The sequence below is a fragment of the Erythranthe guttata genome, chromosome 10 (assembly GCF_056151865.1).
Source record: "Erythranthe guttata isolate IM_541 chromosome 10, IM_541, whole genome shotgun sequence".
NCBI lineage: Eukaryota > Viridiplantae > Streptophyta > Magnoliopsida > Lamiales > Phrymaceae > Erythranthe > Erythranthe guttata.
The window spans coordinates 17,491,555-17,513,616 of record NC_142542.1 but is presented as its reverse complement, the minus strand read 5'-3'; the positions used below and the strand labels follow the sequence as shown (position 1 = coordinate 17,513,616).

The 22,062-nt window shown below is 33.8% G+C and overlaps 3 protein-coding genes, 1 long non-coding RNA gene and 1 other non-coding gene across 5 annotated transcripts; 2 read left to right on the top strand and 3 right to left on the bottom strand.

Moving 5' to 3' along the window:
• Window positions 1–5,563: 5,563 nt before the first annotated feature.
• Window positions 5,564–10,692, bottom strand: LOC105952315 (4-coumarate--CoA ligase 1). The gene is made up of 5 exons (XM_012975856.2): window positions 9,034–10,692; window positions 7,750–7,945; window positions 7,210–7,423; window positions 6,428–6,530; window positions 5,564–5,988 (listed from the first exon to the last, which is right to left on the bottom strand). The coding sequence occupies exons 1-5, from the start codon at window positions 10,048–10,050 to the stop codon at window positions 5,887–5,889; spliced, it is 1,632 nt and encodes a 543-aa protein (XP_012831310.1). The 5' UTR covers window positions 10,051–10,692; the 3' UTR covers window positions 5,564–5,886.
• A 1,227-nt stretch (window positions 10,693–11,919) lies between these two features.
• On the bottom strand, window positions 11,920–13,386 carry LOC148767722 (uncharacterized). Its single transcript, XR_016033832.1, has 2 exons — window positions 13,248–13,386; window positions 11,920–12,138 (listed from the first exon to the last, which is right to left on the bottom strand). It is a non-coding gene; the product is annotated as an uncharacterized LOC148767722 (long non-coding RNA).
• Window positions 13,387–14,318: 932 nt separating this feature from the next.
• On the bottom strand, window positions 14,319–15,313 carry LOC105952316 (uncharacterized). The gene has a single exon (XM_012975857.2). The coding sequence runs from the start codon at window positions 15,058–15,060 to the stop codon at window positions 14,686–14,688; it is 375 nt and encodes a 124-aa protein (XP_012831311.1). The 5' UTR covers window positions 15,061–15,313; the 3' UTR covers window positions 14,319–14,685.
• A 4,684-nt stretch (window positions 15,314–19,997) lies between these two features.
• LOC105952276 (Galactosyltransferase family protein) lies at window positions 19,998–21,239 on the top strand. Its single transcript, XM_012975810.2, has one exon. The coding sequence runs from the start codon at window positions 20,099–20,101 to the stop codon at window positions 21,068–21,070; it is 972 nt and encodes a 323-aa protein (XP_012831264.2). The 5' UTR covers window positions 19,998–20,098; the 3' UTR covers window positions 21,071–21,239.
• A 390-nt stretch (window positions 21,240–21,629) lies between these two features.
• LOC148767721 (small nucleolar RNA U3) lies at window positions 21,630–21,842 on the top strand. Its single transcript, XR_016034154.1, has one exon. It is a non-coding gene; the product is annotated as a small nucleolar RNA U3 (small nucleolar RNA).
• Window positions 21,843–22,062: the final 220 nt, after the last annotated feature.

The window sequence follows — 22,062 nt, the reverse complement described above, 5'->3', positions numbered from 1 at the left end:
AAACAGAGTACTAAAAGCCCATTACATGTTACAGAAGAAGTGGCACTTAATATATTCACAAGAAATGGGCTTCACTGAATCAGCAGCATAACTTGGCATTTTTCACTATACATATTTGGGGTCTTTACAAATAAGCCCCATCAATGGATATTTATTCATAAATAGATCCAGACAAAAAACTCTTTTACCAATAAGTTCACACGTGATCCAAATTTTTGTAAAGAATTAAAATAACCCCTCATATTTTAATATGCTCCAATTTCATCATTAACTTAATTTAACTTCAATTTGACCCCAAATTTCACAAATTATTCAATTTTGACCCAAACTTTTTTTTTTCAAAAAACAAATTCCCCGCCGGATTCCGGTGTCGACCGGCGGATTTTTTTTCTTCCGGATTTTTTCGCCGGATTCTGGCGGCTGTCAACACCGGTCTCCGGCATTGACTTTTTTTAATTTTTTTTCTTCTTTTCTTTCTTTCAGTAACTTTTTTTTTCCGTTTAAAAAACAAAATTGTTGTGATTGACAGTAATATTAACTATATTACTGTTAAACACAGTAGAATTAACTAAACTATAGTTTAACACAGTAATATTGCTATATTAATCTCTAGCACAGTAATATTAACACAACAAAACTCATTATTATTGTGTAATAAAGTAATATTGCTATAACAACAGTAATATTACCGTCAACTACAGTAATATTACAATAATAGACAGTAATATAATTACGTTGACTTGTCAACAAATCAAAAAAAAAATTAAAAAAATAACAAAAAATAAAAAATAATAATATTACGTTAATTTACTGTCAACGGCAGAACAATTACATAAATGTATTGTCAACGGCAATACAATTACGTTAATTAACTGTCATTGACAGTATAATTACCTTAATTTACTGTCAGTGACAGCACAATTACGGTCAACGTTTAGCGGCGGACGTAAAAAAAAAAAAAAAAAAAAAACTTAAAAAAACACTAAAAAAGTCAAAGCCGGAAACCGGCTAAAAAATCCGGAAGAAAAGAAAAGAAAAGAAAAGAAAAATGAAAAGTCAACACCGGAATCCGGTGGCACTTTTTTTTTTTTTTTTGAAAAAAAAAGTTTTGGGTCAAAATTGAATAATTTGTGAAATTTGGGTCAAAATTGAATAATTTGTGAAATTTGGAGTTAAATTGAGATTAAATTAAGTTAAGGATGAAATTGGAGCATACTAAAGTATGCTCCAAAAAAAGTCAAAATTGAATTTTTGTGGTCAAAATTGGATTTTGTGGACAAAATTGATTAAATTGGGGTTACAATTAAGAATTGAGTATAAATGGTTGAGAATAATATTGTGATATACATGAATGTTTCCTTTATTTATAATAAATATTAAAGGGATGCACTTATTGGTGAAAGAAATATAGCCCTAAACCTAGAATAATAAAGATGCTTGATTGGGGACTTGTGCATAAAAACTCCTACATATTTTGAGATGTAACTAAAATTATGATAAATTACAATCAACCCTTGATACTTGTTATAATAACTTTTAGGTCCCTATAGTATTAATGTAACAACCGCCCCTAAAACTCCCCTAAAACTAACAGAAAGTTAGAAACGCTAATGCTAGAGGGTTGTAGTTATTACAACGAATACCACATGTACTTTAAAATTAGGGTGTTACTATTTGCAGCGGGTCTTTTATTGAAATGAGCTTATTTGCAGTGGAACCTTTTTCATTTAATTTTTTTTTTTGAAATTCTCTCTCTTACTCCCAAACTCTCTCAAGATATTCGAATTTTGGAAAAAATTTCGACTTTGAATCCGTAGCAAACGAGCCTCGATTCCGATTCAAACGCATGTTTAGGATTAGATCTAGGTAAATTTCGAAAAATTTTTTCTTTTGAACTTCCCATTCTCTAGGGCACGAAAACTTGAAGATTTTTCAAGCAATCGTGCTCTGGAGCACGATTGCTTGAAGAATCTTCAAGTTTTCGTGCCCTAGAGGACGGGACATTCAAATTTTTTATTTTATTTTTTTTGAATTTTTTTGAAATTTAGTCTGCTACAACGGGATTCAAATTTTTTTGAAGCTCCCGTTCTACAGAGAACGAAAACTTGAAGATCTTCAAGTTTTCGTTCTCTGCAGAACGGTGGCTTCAAAAAAAATATTTTTTTTTTCTTTTTTTTGGGTTTCGTCCTCTACAGAATGGGGAGTTCAAATTTTTTTTAAACTCCCATTCTGCAGAGAACGGGAGCTTCAAAAGATTATTTTTTTATTTTTTTATTTTTTTTCCTTTAATATCGAATTTTTAGATTATTTAAGGAACATTATCTTTGTTAAATTCTTCATCCGATTCCCTATCATCACCGTATCAAATTATAAAATTAATAATTAATATATTAATAATACTAAAAAATACAGTAAAACAAAAAAAAAAAAAAACAGAAAAAAAAAAAGAAAACTAGTATCAGATTCCCGTGCTGCACAGCACGTGTAACTTAAATTTTTACTTTTTTTTTTATACTTCTCGTGTTGTACAGCACGATTAACCCTTAATTTTTTTTCTTTCTTTTTATCTCATAAAAGTTTACAGGATCGGTCATCGAAGAAGTTGTTGTTCGTTTTCGAATTTGTCGAACGAGCTTCAAATTCTAAGTTTTCGATTTTTTTTAGTTGAGAGAGTTTCGATTTTTTTAGAAAGTTAGAAAATTGACAAATGAGACTATCGCTGCAAATAAGTCAATTTCAGTAAAAGTCCCGCTACAATTAGCATTTCAGTTAAAATTATTATATTATATCTTGAGGTATGATATAACAACTTTGGGATAATTATATTTTTCACCACTCAAGTTTACACTGATTTCACATTTGGTCCCGCATGTTCACAAAATACACATTTGGTCCTTCATGTTTCAATAATCTAACATTTTTTATCATTTCCCTCAATTTACCATTAGTCTGTCAGCTAAGTAGGTGATGGGTCCACGCTTGATTCTGTTAGTTTTAACAGAAAATTGACAAAAGGGACTAAAAATGTTGATTTTTTTAAACATGATGGATCAAATGTGTTTTATGTGAGCATGAGGGACCAAATGTGAAATTGGTGCAAATTTGAGGAATGAAAACTGTATTTTTCCCTAATAACTTTAAGGTCCTTTCAGTTTTCGTAATTACAACCACCACTGACGTTAGGATTTCTAACATTCCATTAGTTTCAGGGGTAATTGTAATTTCGATATTACAAGGACCTTAAAGTTATTATAGCAAACCTCATAGGATTAGTTGTAAATTACCTAAAAAATTATGAAGAATCAACAAAAATCATGATTGTCTGCTATAATTGCGGTGATTACTGTCATGTGATTTACAGACACACAATCTTGTGCAGAAATATTATAATTTGTTGGAATGTATAACTTATTACTTATTAGTAATATTCCTTATAAGATTCCAAACAAATTAGGATTTGAATTCCCTTTGAAAATTGCATCATAGTTCAATGGTTCTTTAGCATGTCTTGTGCTTGGGGAGTTGGGACAATATATATGTTTATGAATGTCTCTTTTGATAGGAAAATTATGTTTAATTAATTATATATAATGAAAGAATCAGATTAGATTTTAATCATACTCTAACATCAATTACTAGCATGATTTAATTAAGGATCACAAAATAAATAATGTGTTATGTTTTTGTGGTCTAAATGAATTGATAGACCAGTGAAGCTTATTTACTCCAAGTTAGTGAAATGATTTGTAACCGATCTCGTCCGTTAGATCAAGGTTGTGTAATCATGTCCACTCGTATAGATACTATTTTCATCTCTAAATATTCTCTTTCTCCATATTTTTTATGTCTCCTTCTTTTGTACTGCTCTGTGACTCACTGGCAAATGTGTTTCAAATGTCGTCATACACATCTGACGTTGACCCTTTTGACGGTACGTTCACCAGTTACTACTGACTTGAATCCTATTTGTACTAGGAGATGAGAGTGGAGGCCGTAGAGATACAAATAAATAACATAAACTTGACCTAAACCCGAAGTCCTTCTGCGGGAGATTTTGGATTGTTTGTTTTTCGAAATTTAGTTTTAATATAAAGTTGAAATATGTAATTTATTTCTTAATATTTCTTTTTGGTAATGAAGGAACCCGCAGCCAACCGTATAGGTGCATTGTGTAAACCTACACTCTCGTATAATAACTTGTAAATCAAACGGGACATGTATACCACACTGACAAGATCGACCTAGCGACCGTTGACAATAGAATTCGAACCTGAGTCAATTAACACAAACTCACTTGCTTGAACCGTTAAATCATCCCTTACTGAACGTAATTTATATTTGATGTATTCGTGAATACGAAAGAAAATAATGTAATGAGAATGTAGAAATCTTGACTTGGGAAAATGTGAGGGTTTAGGTAGGAGCAGTAATCAGGCAGTGCATGAGTAATGAAGCCTATGGTTTTTTGCATTATTATGGGATTTAATTTCTTGCAGTGTAACATGATGTTTTATTTTTGTCGGGTATAATATTATAATTATCAATTACAAATATTTTAATTTAATTTATGGGTCATATTATGAAAGTGCCCCAGGGCGAGACCACTTTCTCTTGCTTCTCTTTCTTGCCAACACCTGGATAATTATTGAGGGCTTAATCCCACTTTGTACTCTTAAAAATAATAATAGTACCTTGTACCATTAAAACACATTAAATTATTCACCATCCACCCTTAACTAAATAATAAATACAATTTCATGTTTTATTGATTTTTATTTTCAAGGACGCAAAATAATAAATTAAATTGTCTCTGACCTAATTTCGAGCACACAAAGTGCGAAAACATAGAAATCACACCGAATAATTGAATATATATATATATATATATATATATATATATATATATGTATTCTTAAAAAAAATCAAATAAACTTTTATCACTAAATTATTCAATTGATAGATCTTTTATTGTAATTGGTGGAAATATTAGGTAGAAATATTTGGAAGAAAATATGATTTTTCAAATAACTTGATAACGGGAATAGCTGAAGGATTTTTTTTTTTCGTAAAATATTTTTGTGATAAAAAATATAATTTTTAAATACCAGTAAAAATATTAAATTACATTTATTAGCTTTAAAAAGTCATGTGGGGTGCATTACACATCATATATTGTGTTTCGACTTTCGAGGGTGCAAAGTGCTATTAATTTGTTTCGATAATGCAAAATATCAAAATGATATATTTCAAGGGTGCAAAGTGGAATTAAGCCATTATTGAATACTTGTTATTACCATTAAAAAATATTAAATAAGCTTTATCAATATTTGTTATTTTAAACATGTATTATCAATTTTAGTTGTATTACTTAGATTTTAGTTGGATAACAAGCACCCGTTGTATATAATCCGTTGTAGAATCTAATTTCCCGATTCGGCACCTAAGATCTGGGTTTTTCTTCTATATATGATTACTTAGATTTTCTTCCGTCTGGGTCGAGATCTCAAAGGTCCGAAGTAAACGGGTTGCCACAGTCCATCTGAAAGTACTCATCACATTCGGCTTAGGTAAGTGCCCAACGCAAAATCCAATCTTATCGATGTGTAAACAATAAATAAACATAATCATGAATCTTTTTCCGAATGTACAAATTCATGGCTTCGAGATTTGGCCAATGAAGTATTCGGAGTTATTTCACGTCTATATGAAATATATGGTTTACACGTTTGAGTTACCAATCACTCACATTCATCGGGAGGGCAATATCGTAGAAGATGCATTTGCATTAGCCAACTTAGGGCGTCGGACCTATAATATGTTGGTGTTGCAACTATCGTACTATTACGTACTTTTGTGCATGATTAGATTGAAATATACTGGAGATTATTATATCTTTGCTCGCAGAATTTTCCTCAAAATTTTACCAGATGGAGCTTTGGGAATTTCATTCGTGAAAAACACTCGATTAATCCGCTTGTACGACACCACCTGTATAACAAACATATGAACCATCAACTAAAATTTCTTTCAGAAACTACTATACTTTCATAATCAAAGCAAGATATATATGCATTGAGATCTGATTTTTACCAATTTTAATTTTTTCTTTATGTTTTGTTTGGAAATTTTAAAGTTTTTTTTATTTTACAAAGTTCAAATATTATTTTAAAGCAAGTGCAGACTTTGAAACGTACAAATACAATTTGAATAAATTTGTAACTAAATTTCAGCCTGATTAAAATAAACTACGAGCGTTCCATCTTAAAAAATGTGGCAATTTTTTTGTAATGTAGATTCATATCTTCATGAATAGTTTCTCGACATAAAAAATTATTTAAGCGGACTTAATAATTTCACTTTCAAGATGAGAAGATCTTGATTTGAACTCATTTATAGCAGGAAAACTATAATTAAAAAAAAGCGGTACCTGCTCGGAGATATATTGCTTGATTTCTTGCTCGGAGATATTTGAACCGTTTACTCGCACTACAAATGCAACTGGAACTTCTCCTGCTACTTCATCTTTCATACTGTACGTGTGACATAGCCACATCTTCAATTAGTGAAACTAAGCATAGAGAAATACTGTATATTCACACTTTGCTAAACATATATATTACATAATACTACATTTTATAATCATAAAACTAAAACAGAGATATAATCTAAGATCACACTATTATAAATAGTACAATCACATTCAATTTAATCGATAGTGATTTGATGGGGAGTTAGATGTTACATGATTATTTACTTCGGGTGGATTTGAACAATAAATTTGATTAAATAACTACCCACTAAGCACACATACATGGTGGTTTAGATGCCACACCGGGTGATCATATACACGCGGTGTTTTTTAACCGTTGATGAGGTTAAATAACTGCCCACTAAGCACATAACAGATTGGCGTGTGTGTGATTTATGTGCAAATCAAGGGTTAAAAAGCACCCGGTGCATATCACCAGGTGTAGCATCAAATCCCCTACATACACATGAGTATGTAAGTGATTATGTGTAGATTTACGGTTCAAATCCACCCAAAGTAAATAACCAGGTGTAGCATCTAATATTCCGTGACGCGACACTAACACCAAACTGCAAGCCAATAGACATTATAGAAGAAGGAAGCATGTATAATCTTCCACATATCGAGCTTTTTGATTAATTACGAAAGAGACCCCATAAAAGTTGAAAATTTCGACTTACGGCACAACAGCAGCCTCGGAAACAGATGGATGGGCTATTAGCAAAGCTTCAAGTTCAGCAGGAGCGATTTGGAGACCTTTGTACTTAATCAATTCCTTCAACCTATCCAAAATGAACACCTCATCATCACTGTCCACGTAACCGATATCGCCCGTGTGCAGCCACCCGTCCTTGTCTATTGTCCTCTTGGTCGCCTCCGGATCATTATAATAACCTTTTTAAATATTCATAAATTAAACATTTACACAAACTTCTATTTTATTTCAAATTTTAATATCCAAAGGAAGTGGGGTAGTTTATTGCAATTAATAACTCTTGTGTTATATCGAATTGCAAAAAAACTACCATATGTTATTTTATTTGCGAAAACGTCTTATGATTCAATTTGTTTTAGCACACAACCCCCTAAACAGGGTACTAATTGTTAAAAAAGTTAAAGCAGAGGTGGGCTTTTGTCAATAAAATAACATAGGGTGGTCTTTTAGCAATTCAATATAACATAGGGGTACTATTTGCAATAAACTCAAGGAAAGTGATTACCTTTCATAACAGAGTCTCCTCTGATGCAAATCTCTCCAGTCTGATTCCGCGGAAGAGATGCGCCGGTCAAAGGGTTGACAATTTTCATCTCGGAGTTTCGAATGACGTTTCCGCATGAACCTGGTTTGAATTTGAATGGTTTTTTGGCAAATCCTAAACACATTGATAGTACTCCAGCTTCTGTCATACCATAACCCTGTGAAAAAACACAGTTATTTTTAGTATTTCACATTAAAAACTAGAAATTAGAAATGTGACCAATAATTCTCACTCAAATATCAATACATTCATATTAAGTCCAAATTAAAATTAGTTCATTCACTAGCTACGAAAATAGCACCGGAGAGATGAGAATATATACATAGATTAAAGCACCAATAATAATGTACTTAATTTTTAGCGTAAATTACGGCCATTCCCTGAGGTACGGTCAAATTACGAAAAAACTCCTCATGTTTGAGTAATTACAACCATCCTTCAACTATGAATCTTCTTACATATCGACCCTTGTAGTGTCAAACTTAGTGAAATCTTTTAGAATATGTGAAATATTCTCCAATTTGTACTCGTTTTATCTCATTTGAGCTCCAAATTTTGAAACAAGATGATCATAAGATGTGTTTCTTACTTGTAAATATCAGATTATGGTGTATCAGAAAATGCATTTTTGCACAATACGAGTACAAATTAGAGAATATTTCACGGAATCTAGCATCATACGAATGAAAGTGTAATAGTTGTAATTACCTAAATATGAGGAAAAAAATTTATCATTTGACTTTACTCAAAGGGTGACCGTAATTTAAACTTTTTTTTTATTTTACTGATAGTACGACAAGAACAAGACGGGTGGGCCCTTGAGGTGGGGATGAGTGACCTCAGAAAATACCAGTTTTAAAAGCGTTACACCGAATCGAGATTTGGGGGAACCCGCTTTCTTTCTTTCCCGCCAAAACCTTTTGTTTACTTTTTTCATCCACTAGTTTTTTTATTCAATTGAAAAGCATTTTTAAATCAGGTGCTGGGTCCCAATCGCACCTACCGCCAATGAGTGCTAACAGTGAAATCACTGACATGGATATTTTCGTAATTAAATCACAACAAAGCAACAACTTTTTTTTAAAAACGTGTCTTTTCAAACCACACCCCAAAAAAAACAAAAGAATTTATCAATATCTAGTACAAGTATACTTTAAGTAAAATTCCCCAATAATTGAAGATTATAAACTAATTATTGTGTTAGTGATTAGTGATTAGTGATTATGTAACTAATTAAAAAATTACCTGGCCAATCGTTGCATTAGGGAGCTTGGCTTTGACCGAACATTCAAGTTGACTATCCATCGGCGCCGCACCACAAGTTACTCTCCTCACCGACGAGAGGTCAAACCTAACCGCCGCCGCCGGACTCTTCGAGATGGCGAGCAGTATCGGCGGCACAAGGGGGGCGATTGTGACCCTGTGTTTCTGTATCAGCTCCATTAATTGATTGATTTCGAATTTCGGCACAATCAGAATTGCCGCACCTACACGCAGGCTGGTGAGCAGCACCGACACCAAACAGTAAACGTGGAACAACGGCAACAAGCACAGCATCAGATCTCGAGAATCGATGTGGTAGGCGGGGTTTTCGCCGTCGACTTTCTGTGAGATGCACGTGACTATGTTTTTGTGGCTCAGCATCACCCCCTTGGGGAGACCGGTTGTGCCGGAGGAGAACGGCAGCGCCGCCGTGTCGTCCGCGTCGATTTCGACCTCCGGCAGCAGTCTCTCGTCGGAATTTTTCAGATCCGCGAAGCGGACGATCTCCGGCGACGGCGGGGGGTCGATCGTGGCTATTATTACCACCGCGCCGCCGCCGCGTTCCTCCTCCTCCACGGCGAAGCGCTTCACCTTCTCGACGTAGCAGGCGTGGGTGACGATGAGTTTCGGCTTCGATACCCTCGCCTGCGCCGTGATTTCCGCCGCCGTGTAGAGCGGATTCGCGGTGGTGGCGACTGCGCCAGCGAAGAAGGCGGCGAGGAACGCGAAGGCGAAGTCCGGCGAGTTGTGGAGCAGGAGCATAACGACGTCGTTTTTCCGGATACCTAGTTTGCGAAATCCGACGGCGGCTCTGCGGGCGGTGAGCTCAACTTCGGCGTGGGTGAAGACATTACCGGTGGCGCCGTCGATTAAAGCTGGCCGCGAGCGGTGGTTCGGCAGGTTCTGGAAGCAATAAATGTGCGTTGGGAGATGATTTGGTATGTAAATATCTGGAAGTTTAGAACGGAAGATATGCTCCTTCTCTGATTTTGGCTCCATTTCAGGCTAATTGGTGATTTTCAGGTTGATTCGTTTTGCAGAAGATTATATGATTTGTGCAGTTCTGGTTTCAAACAAGTGAGTAAATGAAGTAAAGAGTTGATAAAATGCACACTCTGTTTTGTTAGGAATTTATTTTTAGATAGTGGTATTTTCCTAATTAATAATTAGTGATCTAATTGTTTGTTAGGTGTTGTTTTTGTAATTATATGATCAACTCGACCTTATTGTTAGTTAGTGGTCTAAATATCTGCAGCTATGTACGAACACGAGCCCTAATCGTATGGGGTGATTGTCAATGTAACGGAGCCAGAATTTTAAGTTCGAGGAAACCAAATGCATTAAAAAGAATTATGCGAGGGAGCCTATAATTTTTTTTTAGACACAAATTTTTAATGGTTTATATATAAAATAATAGAAACTTGAGAAATTTTCTGGGTTACCATGCCCCGATACTGGCTCCGCCGCTGATTTTATAAACTTAACGTCTTTTTTTAAGAAACATATATTTACGTTTTGAACTGCTTTTTAAAAAGTAATATTCAATTATTACCAAAACAGTATTCCAACATAAATTAGTTATAACTTATACCTATGGCTATCACTATACTGTACAGTATCCGATTTTGGTATTAAAGTAGTGCTGATGAATTTTATCATAATGAATTTTATCATAATGAATTTCGACAAGGGTTTTGCTATTTGCAGCGGGACTTTTACTGAAATTGGCTTATTTGCAGCGGTACCTTTTTCATTTAATTTTTTTTTTCAATTTCTCTCTCCTATTCCAAACACTCTCTAGAAATTCGAATTTCGTAAAAAAAATTGAATCTCCCGTTTTCTGGAGCACGGAAACTCGAAGAAAATTCAAGTTTTCGTGCTCTGCAGAACGGGAGATTCAAACGGCTTGAATCCTCCGTTCTGCAGAGCACGAGAACTTGAATTTTCTTCGAGTTTCCGTGCTCCAGAAAACGGGAGATTCAAATTTTCGTGCTCCAGAAAACGGGACCTTCAAACTGTTTTTTGAATTTTTATTTTCGGAAAAAAAATAAAAAAAATTTAGATATGAATCTCCCATGTTGTAGAACACGGGAACTTGAATAATCTTCATGTTCCCGTGTTCTACAGGACGGAGGACTCAAAAAACATGAGGTTCCCGTTCTGCAGAACACGGGAACTTGAAGATTATTCAAGTTCCCGTGTTCTACAGAACGGGAACTTAAAGTTTTAATATTTTTTTTATTTTTTTTATTTTTTTTTAATATTTTTTTCTAAATATCGAATTTTCTAATTATTTGAGGACCATGATAACACATATTCGGATTATTGTACTCGTTTGTACATTCATCATCAAATTTTTCGTCAAAATCACCATCATCACCCTACCAAATTATAAAAATTAATAATATAAAGGAATATAAAAATTAATAATACAAAAAAAAAAAAAAAAAAAAAGAAAATTGAAACCCAAGTTCCCGTGCTGTACAGCACGGGTAACTCAATCTTTTCCCCTTTTTTGATACTTCTCGTGCTGTATAGCACGATTAAACCAACTTTTAATTTTTTTTTTTTCTTTCTTTTTACCATATAAAAGTTATTCGGACCAGCCATTGAAGAAATCGTTGTTCGTTTTTGAATTTGTCGAACGAGCTTCAAATTCTAAGTTTTCGATTTTTTTTAGTTGAGAGCGTTTCGGTTTTTTTAGAAAGTTAGAAAATTGACAAATGAGACTACCGCTGCAAATAAGCCAATTTCAGTAAAAGTTCCGCTACAATTAGCATTTCAGTTTCGACAATGATAATATAACAGGTGTCTTGTGAAAAAGTATTTGTGTGTGCAATTGATCTTCACAGAGATCGAACAATGGACTCAAGAATTAACGTGGTTCGATTCTGTTTGAACCTACATCCACCAAGCAACTTAGAACAATTTTTAATATTGATCGAAGAACAACAGAGATTTCGATTACGTACAATATGATTGATGAAAATCAGAAAACTCTAAGTGCGCTAAGAACTAAGAATTTGATTTGGTCCGTGGGGCTTCCTTCTTCTCCAAGATACTTAGTTTGCCCTCCGATGAAGATACCTGCAATGCCGGGGAGAGATGCCGGCGGGAAAGCTCCGACGATCAAGTCAGTTATTGATTTAAAATATTATTGCAGTAAAAGTATAAAAATTGTGTGTGTGAATGGATGATGTTTCCTCTATTTATAGGTGATGAAACCTTGGAGGCCAATGTTTCCTTTTTTAGGGTTTGCTTTTCCTTCAAGTCACGTGTTTTGGGTCTTTATTATTTGGGTCTGCTTTAGGTCGTCTTTACACTGGGCTGCGAGCTATGGTGTTCCGAAATCTTGAGTCGTTATTCGGAGATCGTAGCTTGGTATCTCTTCTTACAATAGTGGATTGGTTCTTCTTAGTTCATATTTATTCGTCTCGGTCAAAGTGGCCCGTATCAGAATTAAAGATGATCTCTCAATTCTCATGTAGTGTTTTATCTCAATCTCTCCAATTGTATATCTCTCTCTCTCTAGATTCAGAATTACAAAGGAATGAGCACTTGTGAGCCTTAATCCGATCATATATGTTCATAATTTAAAAATAATCCGATCATATTTTGTGGTATTTTAAACATATGAAATCCCAAATCCATGTAAGCCCATTAAAATGTAGATACCGGCCCAATCAAGTTATAAATTTATATACCTTTTTTTTCTGATAACAATAGATTTAAGGGGAAAGTACAGTTTGCACCCCTGAACTATAGGGTGTGTCTCAAACACCTCCCTGAACTACAAAACGTACCAAAATGACCCATGTCATTTCTGGTCAACGTTAAGAAAACTGACACCGTCAACTTTCATGTGCATATACTAATTTACCCTTAAAAATCAGCCAAATCACCACTCTCTCTTGTTCTTTCTTCTTCATCCGATTTTTTTTTCTTCTGGGTATTCCTTTTCAAGCGACTCGTTAATAATAAGAGATGTTAAAGAATTCAATTCTTATGTTTATCTATTGCCATCATCATCGTCTAATTCAACCCATTGAATATCTACACCCCAAAGTAACATTTCAAATAAAAAATAAATAAAAAAATTGGTATTTTAGAATTTCAATATAATCGGATATCTTTCTTCATCCAAAACAGAATATTTTAATTTCAAATAGAATTATGAACCTCTGTTGCTTCGTTACCTCCGACGACCTCTGTTACGTGTGCTTGCTACCCTTCGCGTCTCGTCACTGCTCGCCGGAGTTTTGTCCGCCTCCATTCTCGACTTAGTTTTTCCTCCTGGATCTAGATAGAGCAGTGGGTTTGTAAAACTTTAGAGAAATCGTTGATTTTAATTGTCGATGGGCAGGGACGGATACTGGGGGAGTTCAAGGAAAGTGCTGGAGATGATGATCAGTCTTTTTTCCCTTTTTCTTTTTGAGATAACTTCAATTAAAATTAAATTTGTTACTACGTTAATAGGTAAACCAAAAAAATAATATTATTACAATGAAATTAAAGAGTTGTTAAAAATGGAATAACTTATAAATAATATTTTAGGTTAAGTATAAAATAAATTTGGAATATATATATATATATATATATATATATATATATATATATATATATATATATATATATATCCCCTTATATTTATATAGCAAACTGAGGGGCAAAATTGTCGAAACACTTTAACTGGAGAAAGTCAACATGCCACATCAGCATACCACAAACGGAATGGAGACGGAGGGATCATTTTGTTACGTTTTGTAGTTCACGGGGGTGTTTGCGACAACCCTTGTAGTTCAGGGGTGCAAACTGTACTTTCCCCTAGATTTAATTTCATTTTGCACCCTCGAAATTTAACTTGTAGGAATTTTACACCATTGAAAAATATTAATAGCACTTTACACCCTCGAAACACAATAGATCATTTACAATGCACGCTGAATTGAATATTTAAAACTTAATAAGACAAATCTCATTTTTTTTTCTTGGTTTTTATATTTCTGCGATGCAAAATAATAAATTAAATAGTTGTTTTCTTCTACCTCTAAGCTAATTTCAAGTGCGGAAAATACTAAAATAAGACTAAAAATACTATATTTGCAAAGTTATTGCATACAAAACTAAAACATAACAAGTTAGAGGATTAAATTCCTACATAGGCCAACAGAGGACCAAAACTACAATTTTCCCCGAGAATAAACAATTGAATGAATTAATGATAGGGATATATATTCAAAATACAATGAACATAAAAAAAAAAAAAATTAAAAAGACCATCAAAATCCTCACAATATATATTCATCAATCATCAACATCATCATCATCAACAACAAGAACAACTACATACAGATCAATAATTTAAAAAGAATAAAACAACTAAGCAAAACAAAAATTGCATACACATAAAAATTTGTATACTTCTTTTTGTGACGATGAAGACCCTTTTCATAAAAACTCAAGTCTCCACCACCAAGTCTCCAATGGCTGCTATATTACAAAATAAAAAAAAAAATAAAACAATCCGTCCATCTATCTTTAATTTCTTCCAAGAAAAAAAAAAAACACACTCAAAAAATCATTAATCCCGAAAAAAAAAATTGAATAATAAAATTCAAAAACTAATAAAAATAATCATGGAGATATTGCAGAGCCAAAGCTGTTATCCCTATTGTAATATCTGAGCTCCAAAGAGATTTGCCTCTCAAACTGAAGCTGCTTGTAGAAGTTGGTAATAAAAGCATCGGCTCTGTTGTCCACGTCATCTTCCGACGGATAGCTAACGGTCCGGTGAAGACTCCTCGCGGATCCGGGTTCCTCGTACGGGTCCGGATCTTCCACACACCCTATTAATCCGGGTTTCTCGTTGAAGCTTAATCTTCTCTTACTGGGTGAGCCCCCGATCATTGATGCCAGCTTCAATCTGTTCACGTTGTAATCGAGCAGGAATTTTATCTTTTTCACCGCCCTTTTCAGCCGCCCGATCAGTACCCACCGGTTCGCCGCCATGTGCAAGGTTGTGCGTCTCTTTGTGTGTGTTTGTGTGTGTGTGTGTGTGTGTGTGTGAGAGAGAGAGAGAGAGAGAGAGAGAGAGAAGTTGAATTGTATGATTGAGTAGGTATTTGGAAATTATATAGATCAAATGATGGTTGTTAGTTACCGTGTATTTTTTTTTTTTTCTTTTGGTTTTTTGTATGTAAGTTAGAGAGAGAAAATATAGGATGGTGGTTTTTGGTTTAAGAAATTGGTAACCGCGTTGACGGTTTTGTTAGATAATAATACATTTGTGAACTCAAGATCTAATTAGGATACGGACACGCGGATACGGCGATACGCCGATACGGACACGGTGATACAATATTTTTAAAAAATTAGAATACGGACACGCGGAGATACGTATAAATATAAAAAAATATAGGGGTGTATTTATATATTACTAAATTATAGGGGTACATTTATAAATTATAAAAAAATTATTATAAGTCGCCAAATCGCATAAGAGAACCGCTCGCCTTTGCTGCTCGTGTTCTTGGTCGCCGTTGCCGCTAGAGTTTTGGACTTTTGGATGGCATCTCAAAAAAGACAGAAGAAATGTGTATTACAGAGAAAAGAAAATACATATTTTTTATTAGGGCTTTCTCGTAAAACATAAGAACTGTGTCCCAACTTTCTAAAAATTGCGGACACTGCCCGACATGGATGTCCTACTTTTAGTGCAATTACAATACGATTCGACATGGGTGTCCGAGCTGTGTCCGAGTATATCTAAGTGTCCAGATATCGGATACATGGACTCTTCATCTTTTAGAAGTGTCTATGCAACAGATTTAAACACATTCACATGTATTTGTACATGTATAGTGCAAAATTATCTAACTTGTATTTTATAGTAGTTAAATGTATATATTTTTTTAAGAAATGATTCATGATCATGTCATGGTGTTAATGATTTATTTTCCTTTATTTATTGTAAATTCAAGTTGTAGCTTTGAATAGTTGATATATAATGCAGTATAATTCAAAAAACTTAAAAGAATAATATCCATTTCATTTGATTTGAGTACCAAATTAAATAAAATAAATGATAAAATAAAATATAAATTACGAAAATTGTGATATAAAAAATAAGATGCATCATCTGATCCAATATTGCAACTATCTCATCCAATGCACTTTCATTATTCGCTGAAAAACTTCCTTATAGAAAGCATTGTTAGTAAAATTAGTCGCCAACGAAAACACGGAGTACCAACTGAAGTCAACAATCAAATACAATTATTTGATAAAATTAACCTAACTCATGTGTTCTTAGTAAAGAAAACTATAGATACAAATTATATAGGATATATTATTAAATTAGAGTTGTTCTTGGAAAATTAATTATATTTAATAATTTTGGAAAAAATTCCGACTGACATACAATGTAGTAACCATTTCTAAGTTTTAGTTTAGACCATATATTTTTTTTTATAATTCCTCGGTTCATACTTCATAATTTCATTTAATAATAATTTAATTGAAAAAAAAAATTAGAAAAAAGTATAAAACGTCACTAAGCTCTAGAAAGAAAAAGAAAATCAACGAGGGTTTCGACAGCAAGACCAAGACTATATCCACATATTAGACCAAGTCAAGAACAACTACTCCTTTATTTTTATTTAATTGATTAGCTGCCCACGTGCTCATAATTTTATATCTTTATTTTGCACAATATAATATAGTTTGGACCATATGCAATTGGAAGTTCAAGAGGAAAGACCATAAATTGGTATGTTTATTCTTATTTATTATTATGGCATTATATTTTTAATATGGTAAATTACACCCACACCCCTGAGGTATGCTTAAATAACTGTAAGGTTCCTGTGGTATTAATAATTACACTCACCCCACTGAAAGGTAGTTAAAAACTCTAACGGGATAATGCATTGGATACATTATTCCGATAGGGTTCTAATGGACTATTACTTTTAGCTAGTTGTGGAGATAACATAGAGTTATGGGGAGTTATGGGGTGACATGGCTCCCCCAATATTTTTTAAATCACCCATAACTCTTTGTTGTCTCCACAACTAGCTAAAAGTAATAGTCCATTAGAACCCTATCGGATTAATGTATCCAATGCATTATCCTGTTAGAGTTTTTAACTACTTTCAGAGGGGTGAGTGTAATTATTAATACCACAGGGACCTTACAGTTATTTAAGCATACCTCAGGGGTGTGTGTATAATTTACCCTAAATTTTAAATAAGTCAAAGTATCAAAATTATGGACCGTGTTTATTAATTTATGCATAGTTTTTTCACAGGACATCTAATTTAAATTGTATGATTCTAAATCGAAACATTGTTTGATTATTTTAACCTATGTTCTGTTAACAAAAGTTCCCTAGAGTACTTACTAGAACATCCAAAATAACCTCACAAAAATATGGCAATGGGATTTTCACAGCCTAATACAGGTAGGGCAATGAATTTGAATTAATCCAAGAGATCTTAAAAGTTAATTTCCATTCCTTCGTTGTTTAAATGTGTTAGAAAATCTGAAATGTTGAACGTCGTTTCAATTTTATAATTAATACTGGTTTGGCTTCGAAAGTGAGTTTGACCCTTTTCTAATTTGATTATGGCAAAATTCAATAAAAAAATTGTCGCTTTTTAAGTTAGCTTAATCCAACTTGAATCAGCTAGATTGGATGTCGGGTGTCAAATTTATGCATGAATGAGTTACATTTTAATTATGAATAACATTCATTGATTCATGCATAACTTTCTCACCGTACATATAGTCTTGGTGATTCAAGTTGGATTAAAAAATTAACTGAAAGAACTATATTTAGACTCTAAATGACCAAATTACGTGTGAAGTCGAAACGATATTACTAAAATTAAGACGACGTTTATCACACACCGCTACAAATATTACACGTTAAATATTTGATGATTTAAATTTTTAGAAATGATCAATAATTTTATCTCTTATAATTTCTTCGTGAACGCAATAATCCTCCACGTGAAGAAAACTTGTATTGTAATCTTATTAACTTGGTGACTAAGTCTAAGGCAACAAATTTAAAAGATTCAATGTGACCACGATTTATTAATGAATAACTTATGACTTATGACAATAGTTTATTAGAAAATGGTTGTTTCATTGTTACTATTTATAATACATAGTAGATAAGAGAAAAAATGTTTTAGAGCGTGGATTTTAACAATATATCTCAAAAATGTATTCATGGTCAGGAGGGGCCATGACCCCTCCCAACATTTCTCAAATCTCTATTAATTTATATAAAAATATAAAAAGAGGTCGTGTACAATCGCATTACTGGCTTGTCCTTAAAAGTTGTTTAATGCATTTGACTCCCCGATCTTAAGATCCTGGCCTTGTTGGTGTCGATAAGCACACCGAATTTGATTTCATTTGATTAAGATCCCCCTACGAATTTGTTATCGGTAAAGTTTTTTTTTTTTTTTTTTTTTTTTATTTTGCAAGTTCGAGATTCTTCACTAAACCAAATAACAAAAGACAAAACTTCTAAACTAATCCACTTAGAGTCTAGGTGGACTTTTTGTTCTTTTGGAAGGATGAAATATATATAAATCTCATATCAAACTATATATATATGTGTATATATGTATATATAAATCTTGTATTCACACTCATAGCTAAGTTAACATTTGCTACCATGATAACTAAAAGTTTGGCCGGTTAGGGGCAGCACTCTCAAATTATTTTAAGACTACTCAGAAAATTTGATTGAATCTTCGACATTGTTTTAGTCGACATTGTGAGTACGATGTAAATCCACGTTATAACTTATAAGTCCATTTTTTTATAGATGGACTTAATATCTTAATCCAATCGAACCTCGACAAAATACTTGGAATAGGAAGTCGAACGGAAAGAGATGAAGTCAGATAAAATTTAAACACACAAATATAAATGAGAGAAGTTAGACAATAGACTTCTAATTAGGTTGTGTTTGCAAAAGCTATTATAAATAGATCATTAGTTTTTTTCGGTAAATAATTTGGCTTTAGGTGTTTGTAAAACATTTTTTTACTTTTGCTTTACTTAAGGTAAGTTCCATTAAGCTCTAATTGTAAAAGCTCCGATGATGTACCTGTTTTTTCGGGAGAATTACATTTTTTGTCCTTTATGTTTGGCCCGATTCCACTTTTGGTCCCCGTTGTTCCAAAGTGAACAAAGTTCACCTCCAATATTCTATTTTCAGCACTTTTGGTCCCCACCGTTACATGTCCGTTAGCAAGTAACGGAAAACACCATTTTGCGGTGAAAATTGAAATTTTAAATTTTTTTCGGGGTTGGAAAATAAAGAAATTTATATGTCCGTTACTTTGTTCATTTTGGAACAACGGGAACAAAAATGGTATACGGCCAAACATGAGAGTTCTGTTTTTTTCTAATTTAATTGATTTTTCAGCTAATTTACAAACACCTCCAAAGTCCAACCCATAAAATAAACACTGAATCTAAACTTATCTCACGCCCATTAACTTCTATTTTTAAATAAGCTTTTCCAATCAACACCTTAATAATAGATTTATTCATTATTATCACTAGCTATCACCTTTGCTTATTGGATCGCCAAGAGACCCATTTTAATTTCTGACAGTCAATGGCTTCAAATTTAAGAAAATACAAATTAAATAAATTAAATTTAAAAAAAAAAAAAAAAAAAAGCCTATGAAGAAGAAGAAAAGAATACACAGCAAGTTCAAATTGAACATGGTTTGACTAAAATGCCCATGAATTCCGCCAAGCAAAATGGCCAACGTTAGACTCAACTCCACTCAATTTTCGTGCTCTTTTTCACTTTCTTTAAGGTTCAAAAGTCAATTTCCTCGGACTCCCATAACACGATATTATTGCCAACCAAAAATCCTTCAATTTCAAGTAACACAATTACCACTTTTATTACTACAAAATGTTCATATTTTCCATTTTCATTACATATTTTCCATTTTCATTACTTCCTCATCTTCTCCAAAAAAATCCATGTTGCTAGAACAATAATATAATGAAGCCTAATAATAGAGTACTCGACGGCCAACGGTTCATCCTATCGTGTTTCTTCTTCATTATCTTCCTCTGCATTTTAGCATCAATCAACGAAGTTCGATTCGACAGTCTCCTTAAATTCAGCCAATGCGCCTTTTCTCCCGGACCCTACAATTCATCCGCAACACATTTAATTGAGCCGAACACAATTTCACCACCACCGTCTTCGAGCGAAATTAGAATACTAATCGGGATTCTAACGCTCCCCGATCACTACCACAAGAGGCACTTCCTCCGCATGATCTACGGCACCCAATCCCCAACCGGGGCCCGCGTGGACGTAAAATTCGTATTCTGCAACCTCACAAAGGAGGACCAAAAAGTCCTAGTGGCGCTCGAGATCATGCGTTACGATGACATCATCATCCTCGATTGCCGCGAGAACATGAACAATGGTAAGACCTACACCTACTTCTCTAGCCTCCCCGAAATGTTCCTAAGTAACGAATCGAATTCGCAATATCCACCTTACCATTATGTGGTGAAAGGCGACGATGACGTGTACTTTAGGTTGCAAAATCTAGTGGACTCGCTTGTACCTTTGCCTAGGCAAGACTTGTACTACGGGTACGTTATCCCGTGCCCTAGTATGGACCCGTTCGTGCATTACATGTCGGGTATGGGTTATTTGGTTTCTTGGGATATTGTCGAGTGGCTTATGGAATCGGATATTCCGAAGAAGCATCTAGAAGGTCCGGAGGATAAGATTTTCGGCGATTGGCTTAGAGAGGGGCGTCGCGGAAAGAATAGGTACAACGCGAAATGGGCGATGTACAACTATCCGGAGCCGCCCACGAGATGCACGCATGAGCTTTGGCCGGATACTATAGCCGTTCATCTTTTGAAGACGCAGGAGAAATGGATTCGGACGCTGAATTATTTCAATGTCACCCGGGATTTGAAACCCTCCAAATTGTATCATATATCTTAGGTGATTATACTAATTTTTATCATTATAAGATGTTTAATTCTTTCTTGCAGTGTGGTTGTACTTGTACCAACACAACAAGCTTAATTTAGAGATTGTTTATGGCTAAGTTATATATTTATATTACAAAAAATAAAATTCTTTAATGCAATTGAAACAATTTTATTCTTGATTCTGTGTCAAAATATGACTTGCTCTCTTCAGAAAATATAATACAAGCCATGAAACAAATTGGTGTGTAAGAAACAAAATCTCCCTACTAGACATTTCCTCGAACAGCTTCAAAGCATTTCAAATTGCAGAAGTAAACGTAAGACTCAAAATGCCACACAATGAATCATTGTTGCAAAAACAAGAAACACGCTTTTGTCCAATTAACTTAAACACAGAAGAAAGGCTGGTCCAGTGAGCCACCGAATTTACATGGGCCTTAATAAATTATTAATAACAATTAAATACACAATTAAGGAGTAATCGAATGCAATTAATAAAACTTCTCCCACATCGGAGAATTAAGATGCAGTGAAACAGTTTATATTACCGTTGTTGAGGAATAGAGGGCACGACCTTACTTGAACAGGATCTGTTCTATAGGCTCGTACCTCTGTTTCCTTGATTTCTAAGGAGACAGGAAATCATGTCTGGTGGATGAACCATGGCTGCTCGACTAGAACGTGATTAACTGACTCACTGGCTCTGCCCAGTTGACTCGGTAGAGGATCGTTCTCAGCTAGCTTCGGTTGGTTGGGGTGGTTGTGCAGCTGTCTGACAGACAACTAAATATTTTTTGCTCCTTTCCGCAATTTATTAAGTTATATAAGTTTGCAGTTTCTTTTAATGATTTTGTTTTGTTAATATTGCTATTTAACCACAAATTTTCCAGCAATTTCGATTATTGCCCTCCCTATTTCTTTGAGAAAACTTTTAGTTGCCCAATATATTTTGTACATATGTTTATAATTTTTTTAATATGTATAAGCTCATTTTCTATCTTA

What these genes read in the sequence shown, in the direction of transcription:
- LOC105952316 (XM_012975857.2), bottom strand. Translation starts at nt 15,060, where the DNA reads ATGGCGGCGAACCGGTGGGTACTGATCGGGCGGCTGAAAAGGGCGGTG.
- LOC105952276 (XM_012975810.2), top strand. Translation starts at nt 20,099, where the DNA reads ATGAAGCCTAATAATAGAGTACTCGACGGCCAACGGTTCATCCTATCG.
- LOC105952315 (XM_012975856.2), bottom strand. Translation starts at nt 10,050, where the DNA reads ATGGAGCCAAAATCAGAGAAGGAGCATATCTTCCGTTCTAAACTTCCA. An exon ending in TCCGAGGCTGCTGTTGTGCC is followed by an intron (nt 6,531 to 7,209) that starts GTAAGTCGAAAT and finishes TCACACGTACAG; the next exon opens with TATGAAAGATGAAGTAGCAG. An exon ending in AGCAATATATCTCCGAGCAG is followed by an intron (nt 5,989 to 6,427) that starts GTACCGCTTTTT and finishes TTTGTTATACAG; the next exon opens with GTGGTGTCGTACAAGCGGAT.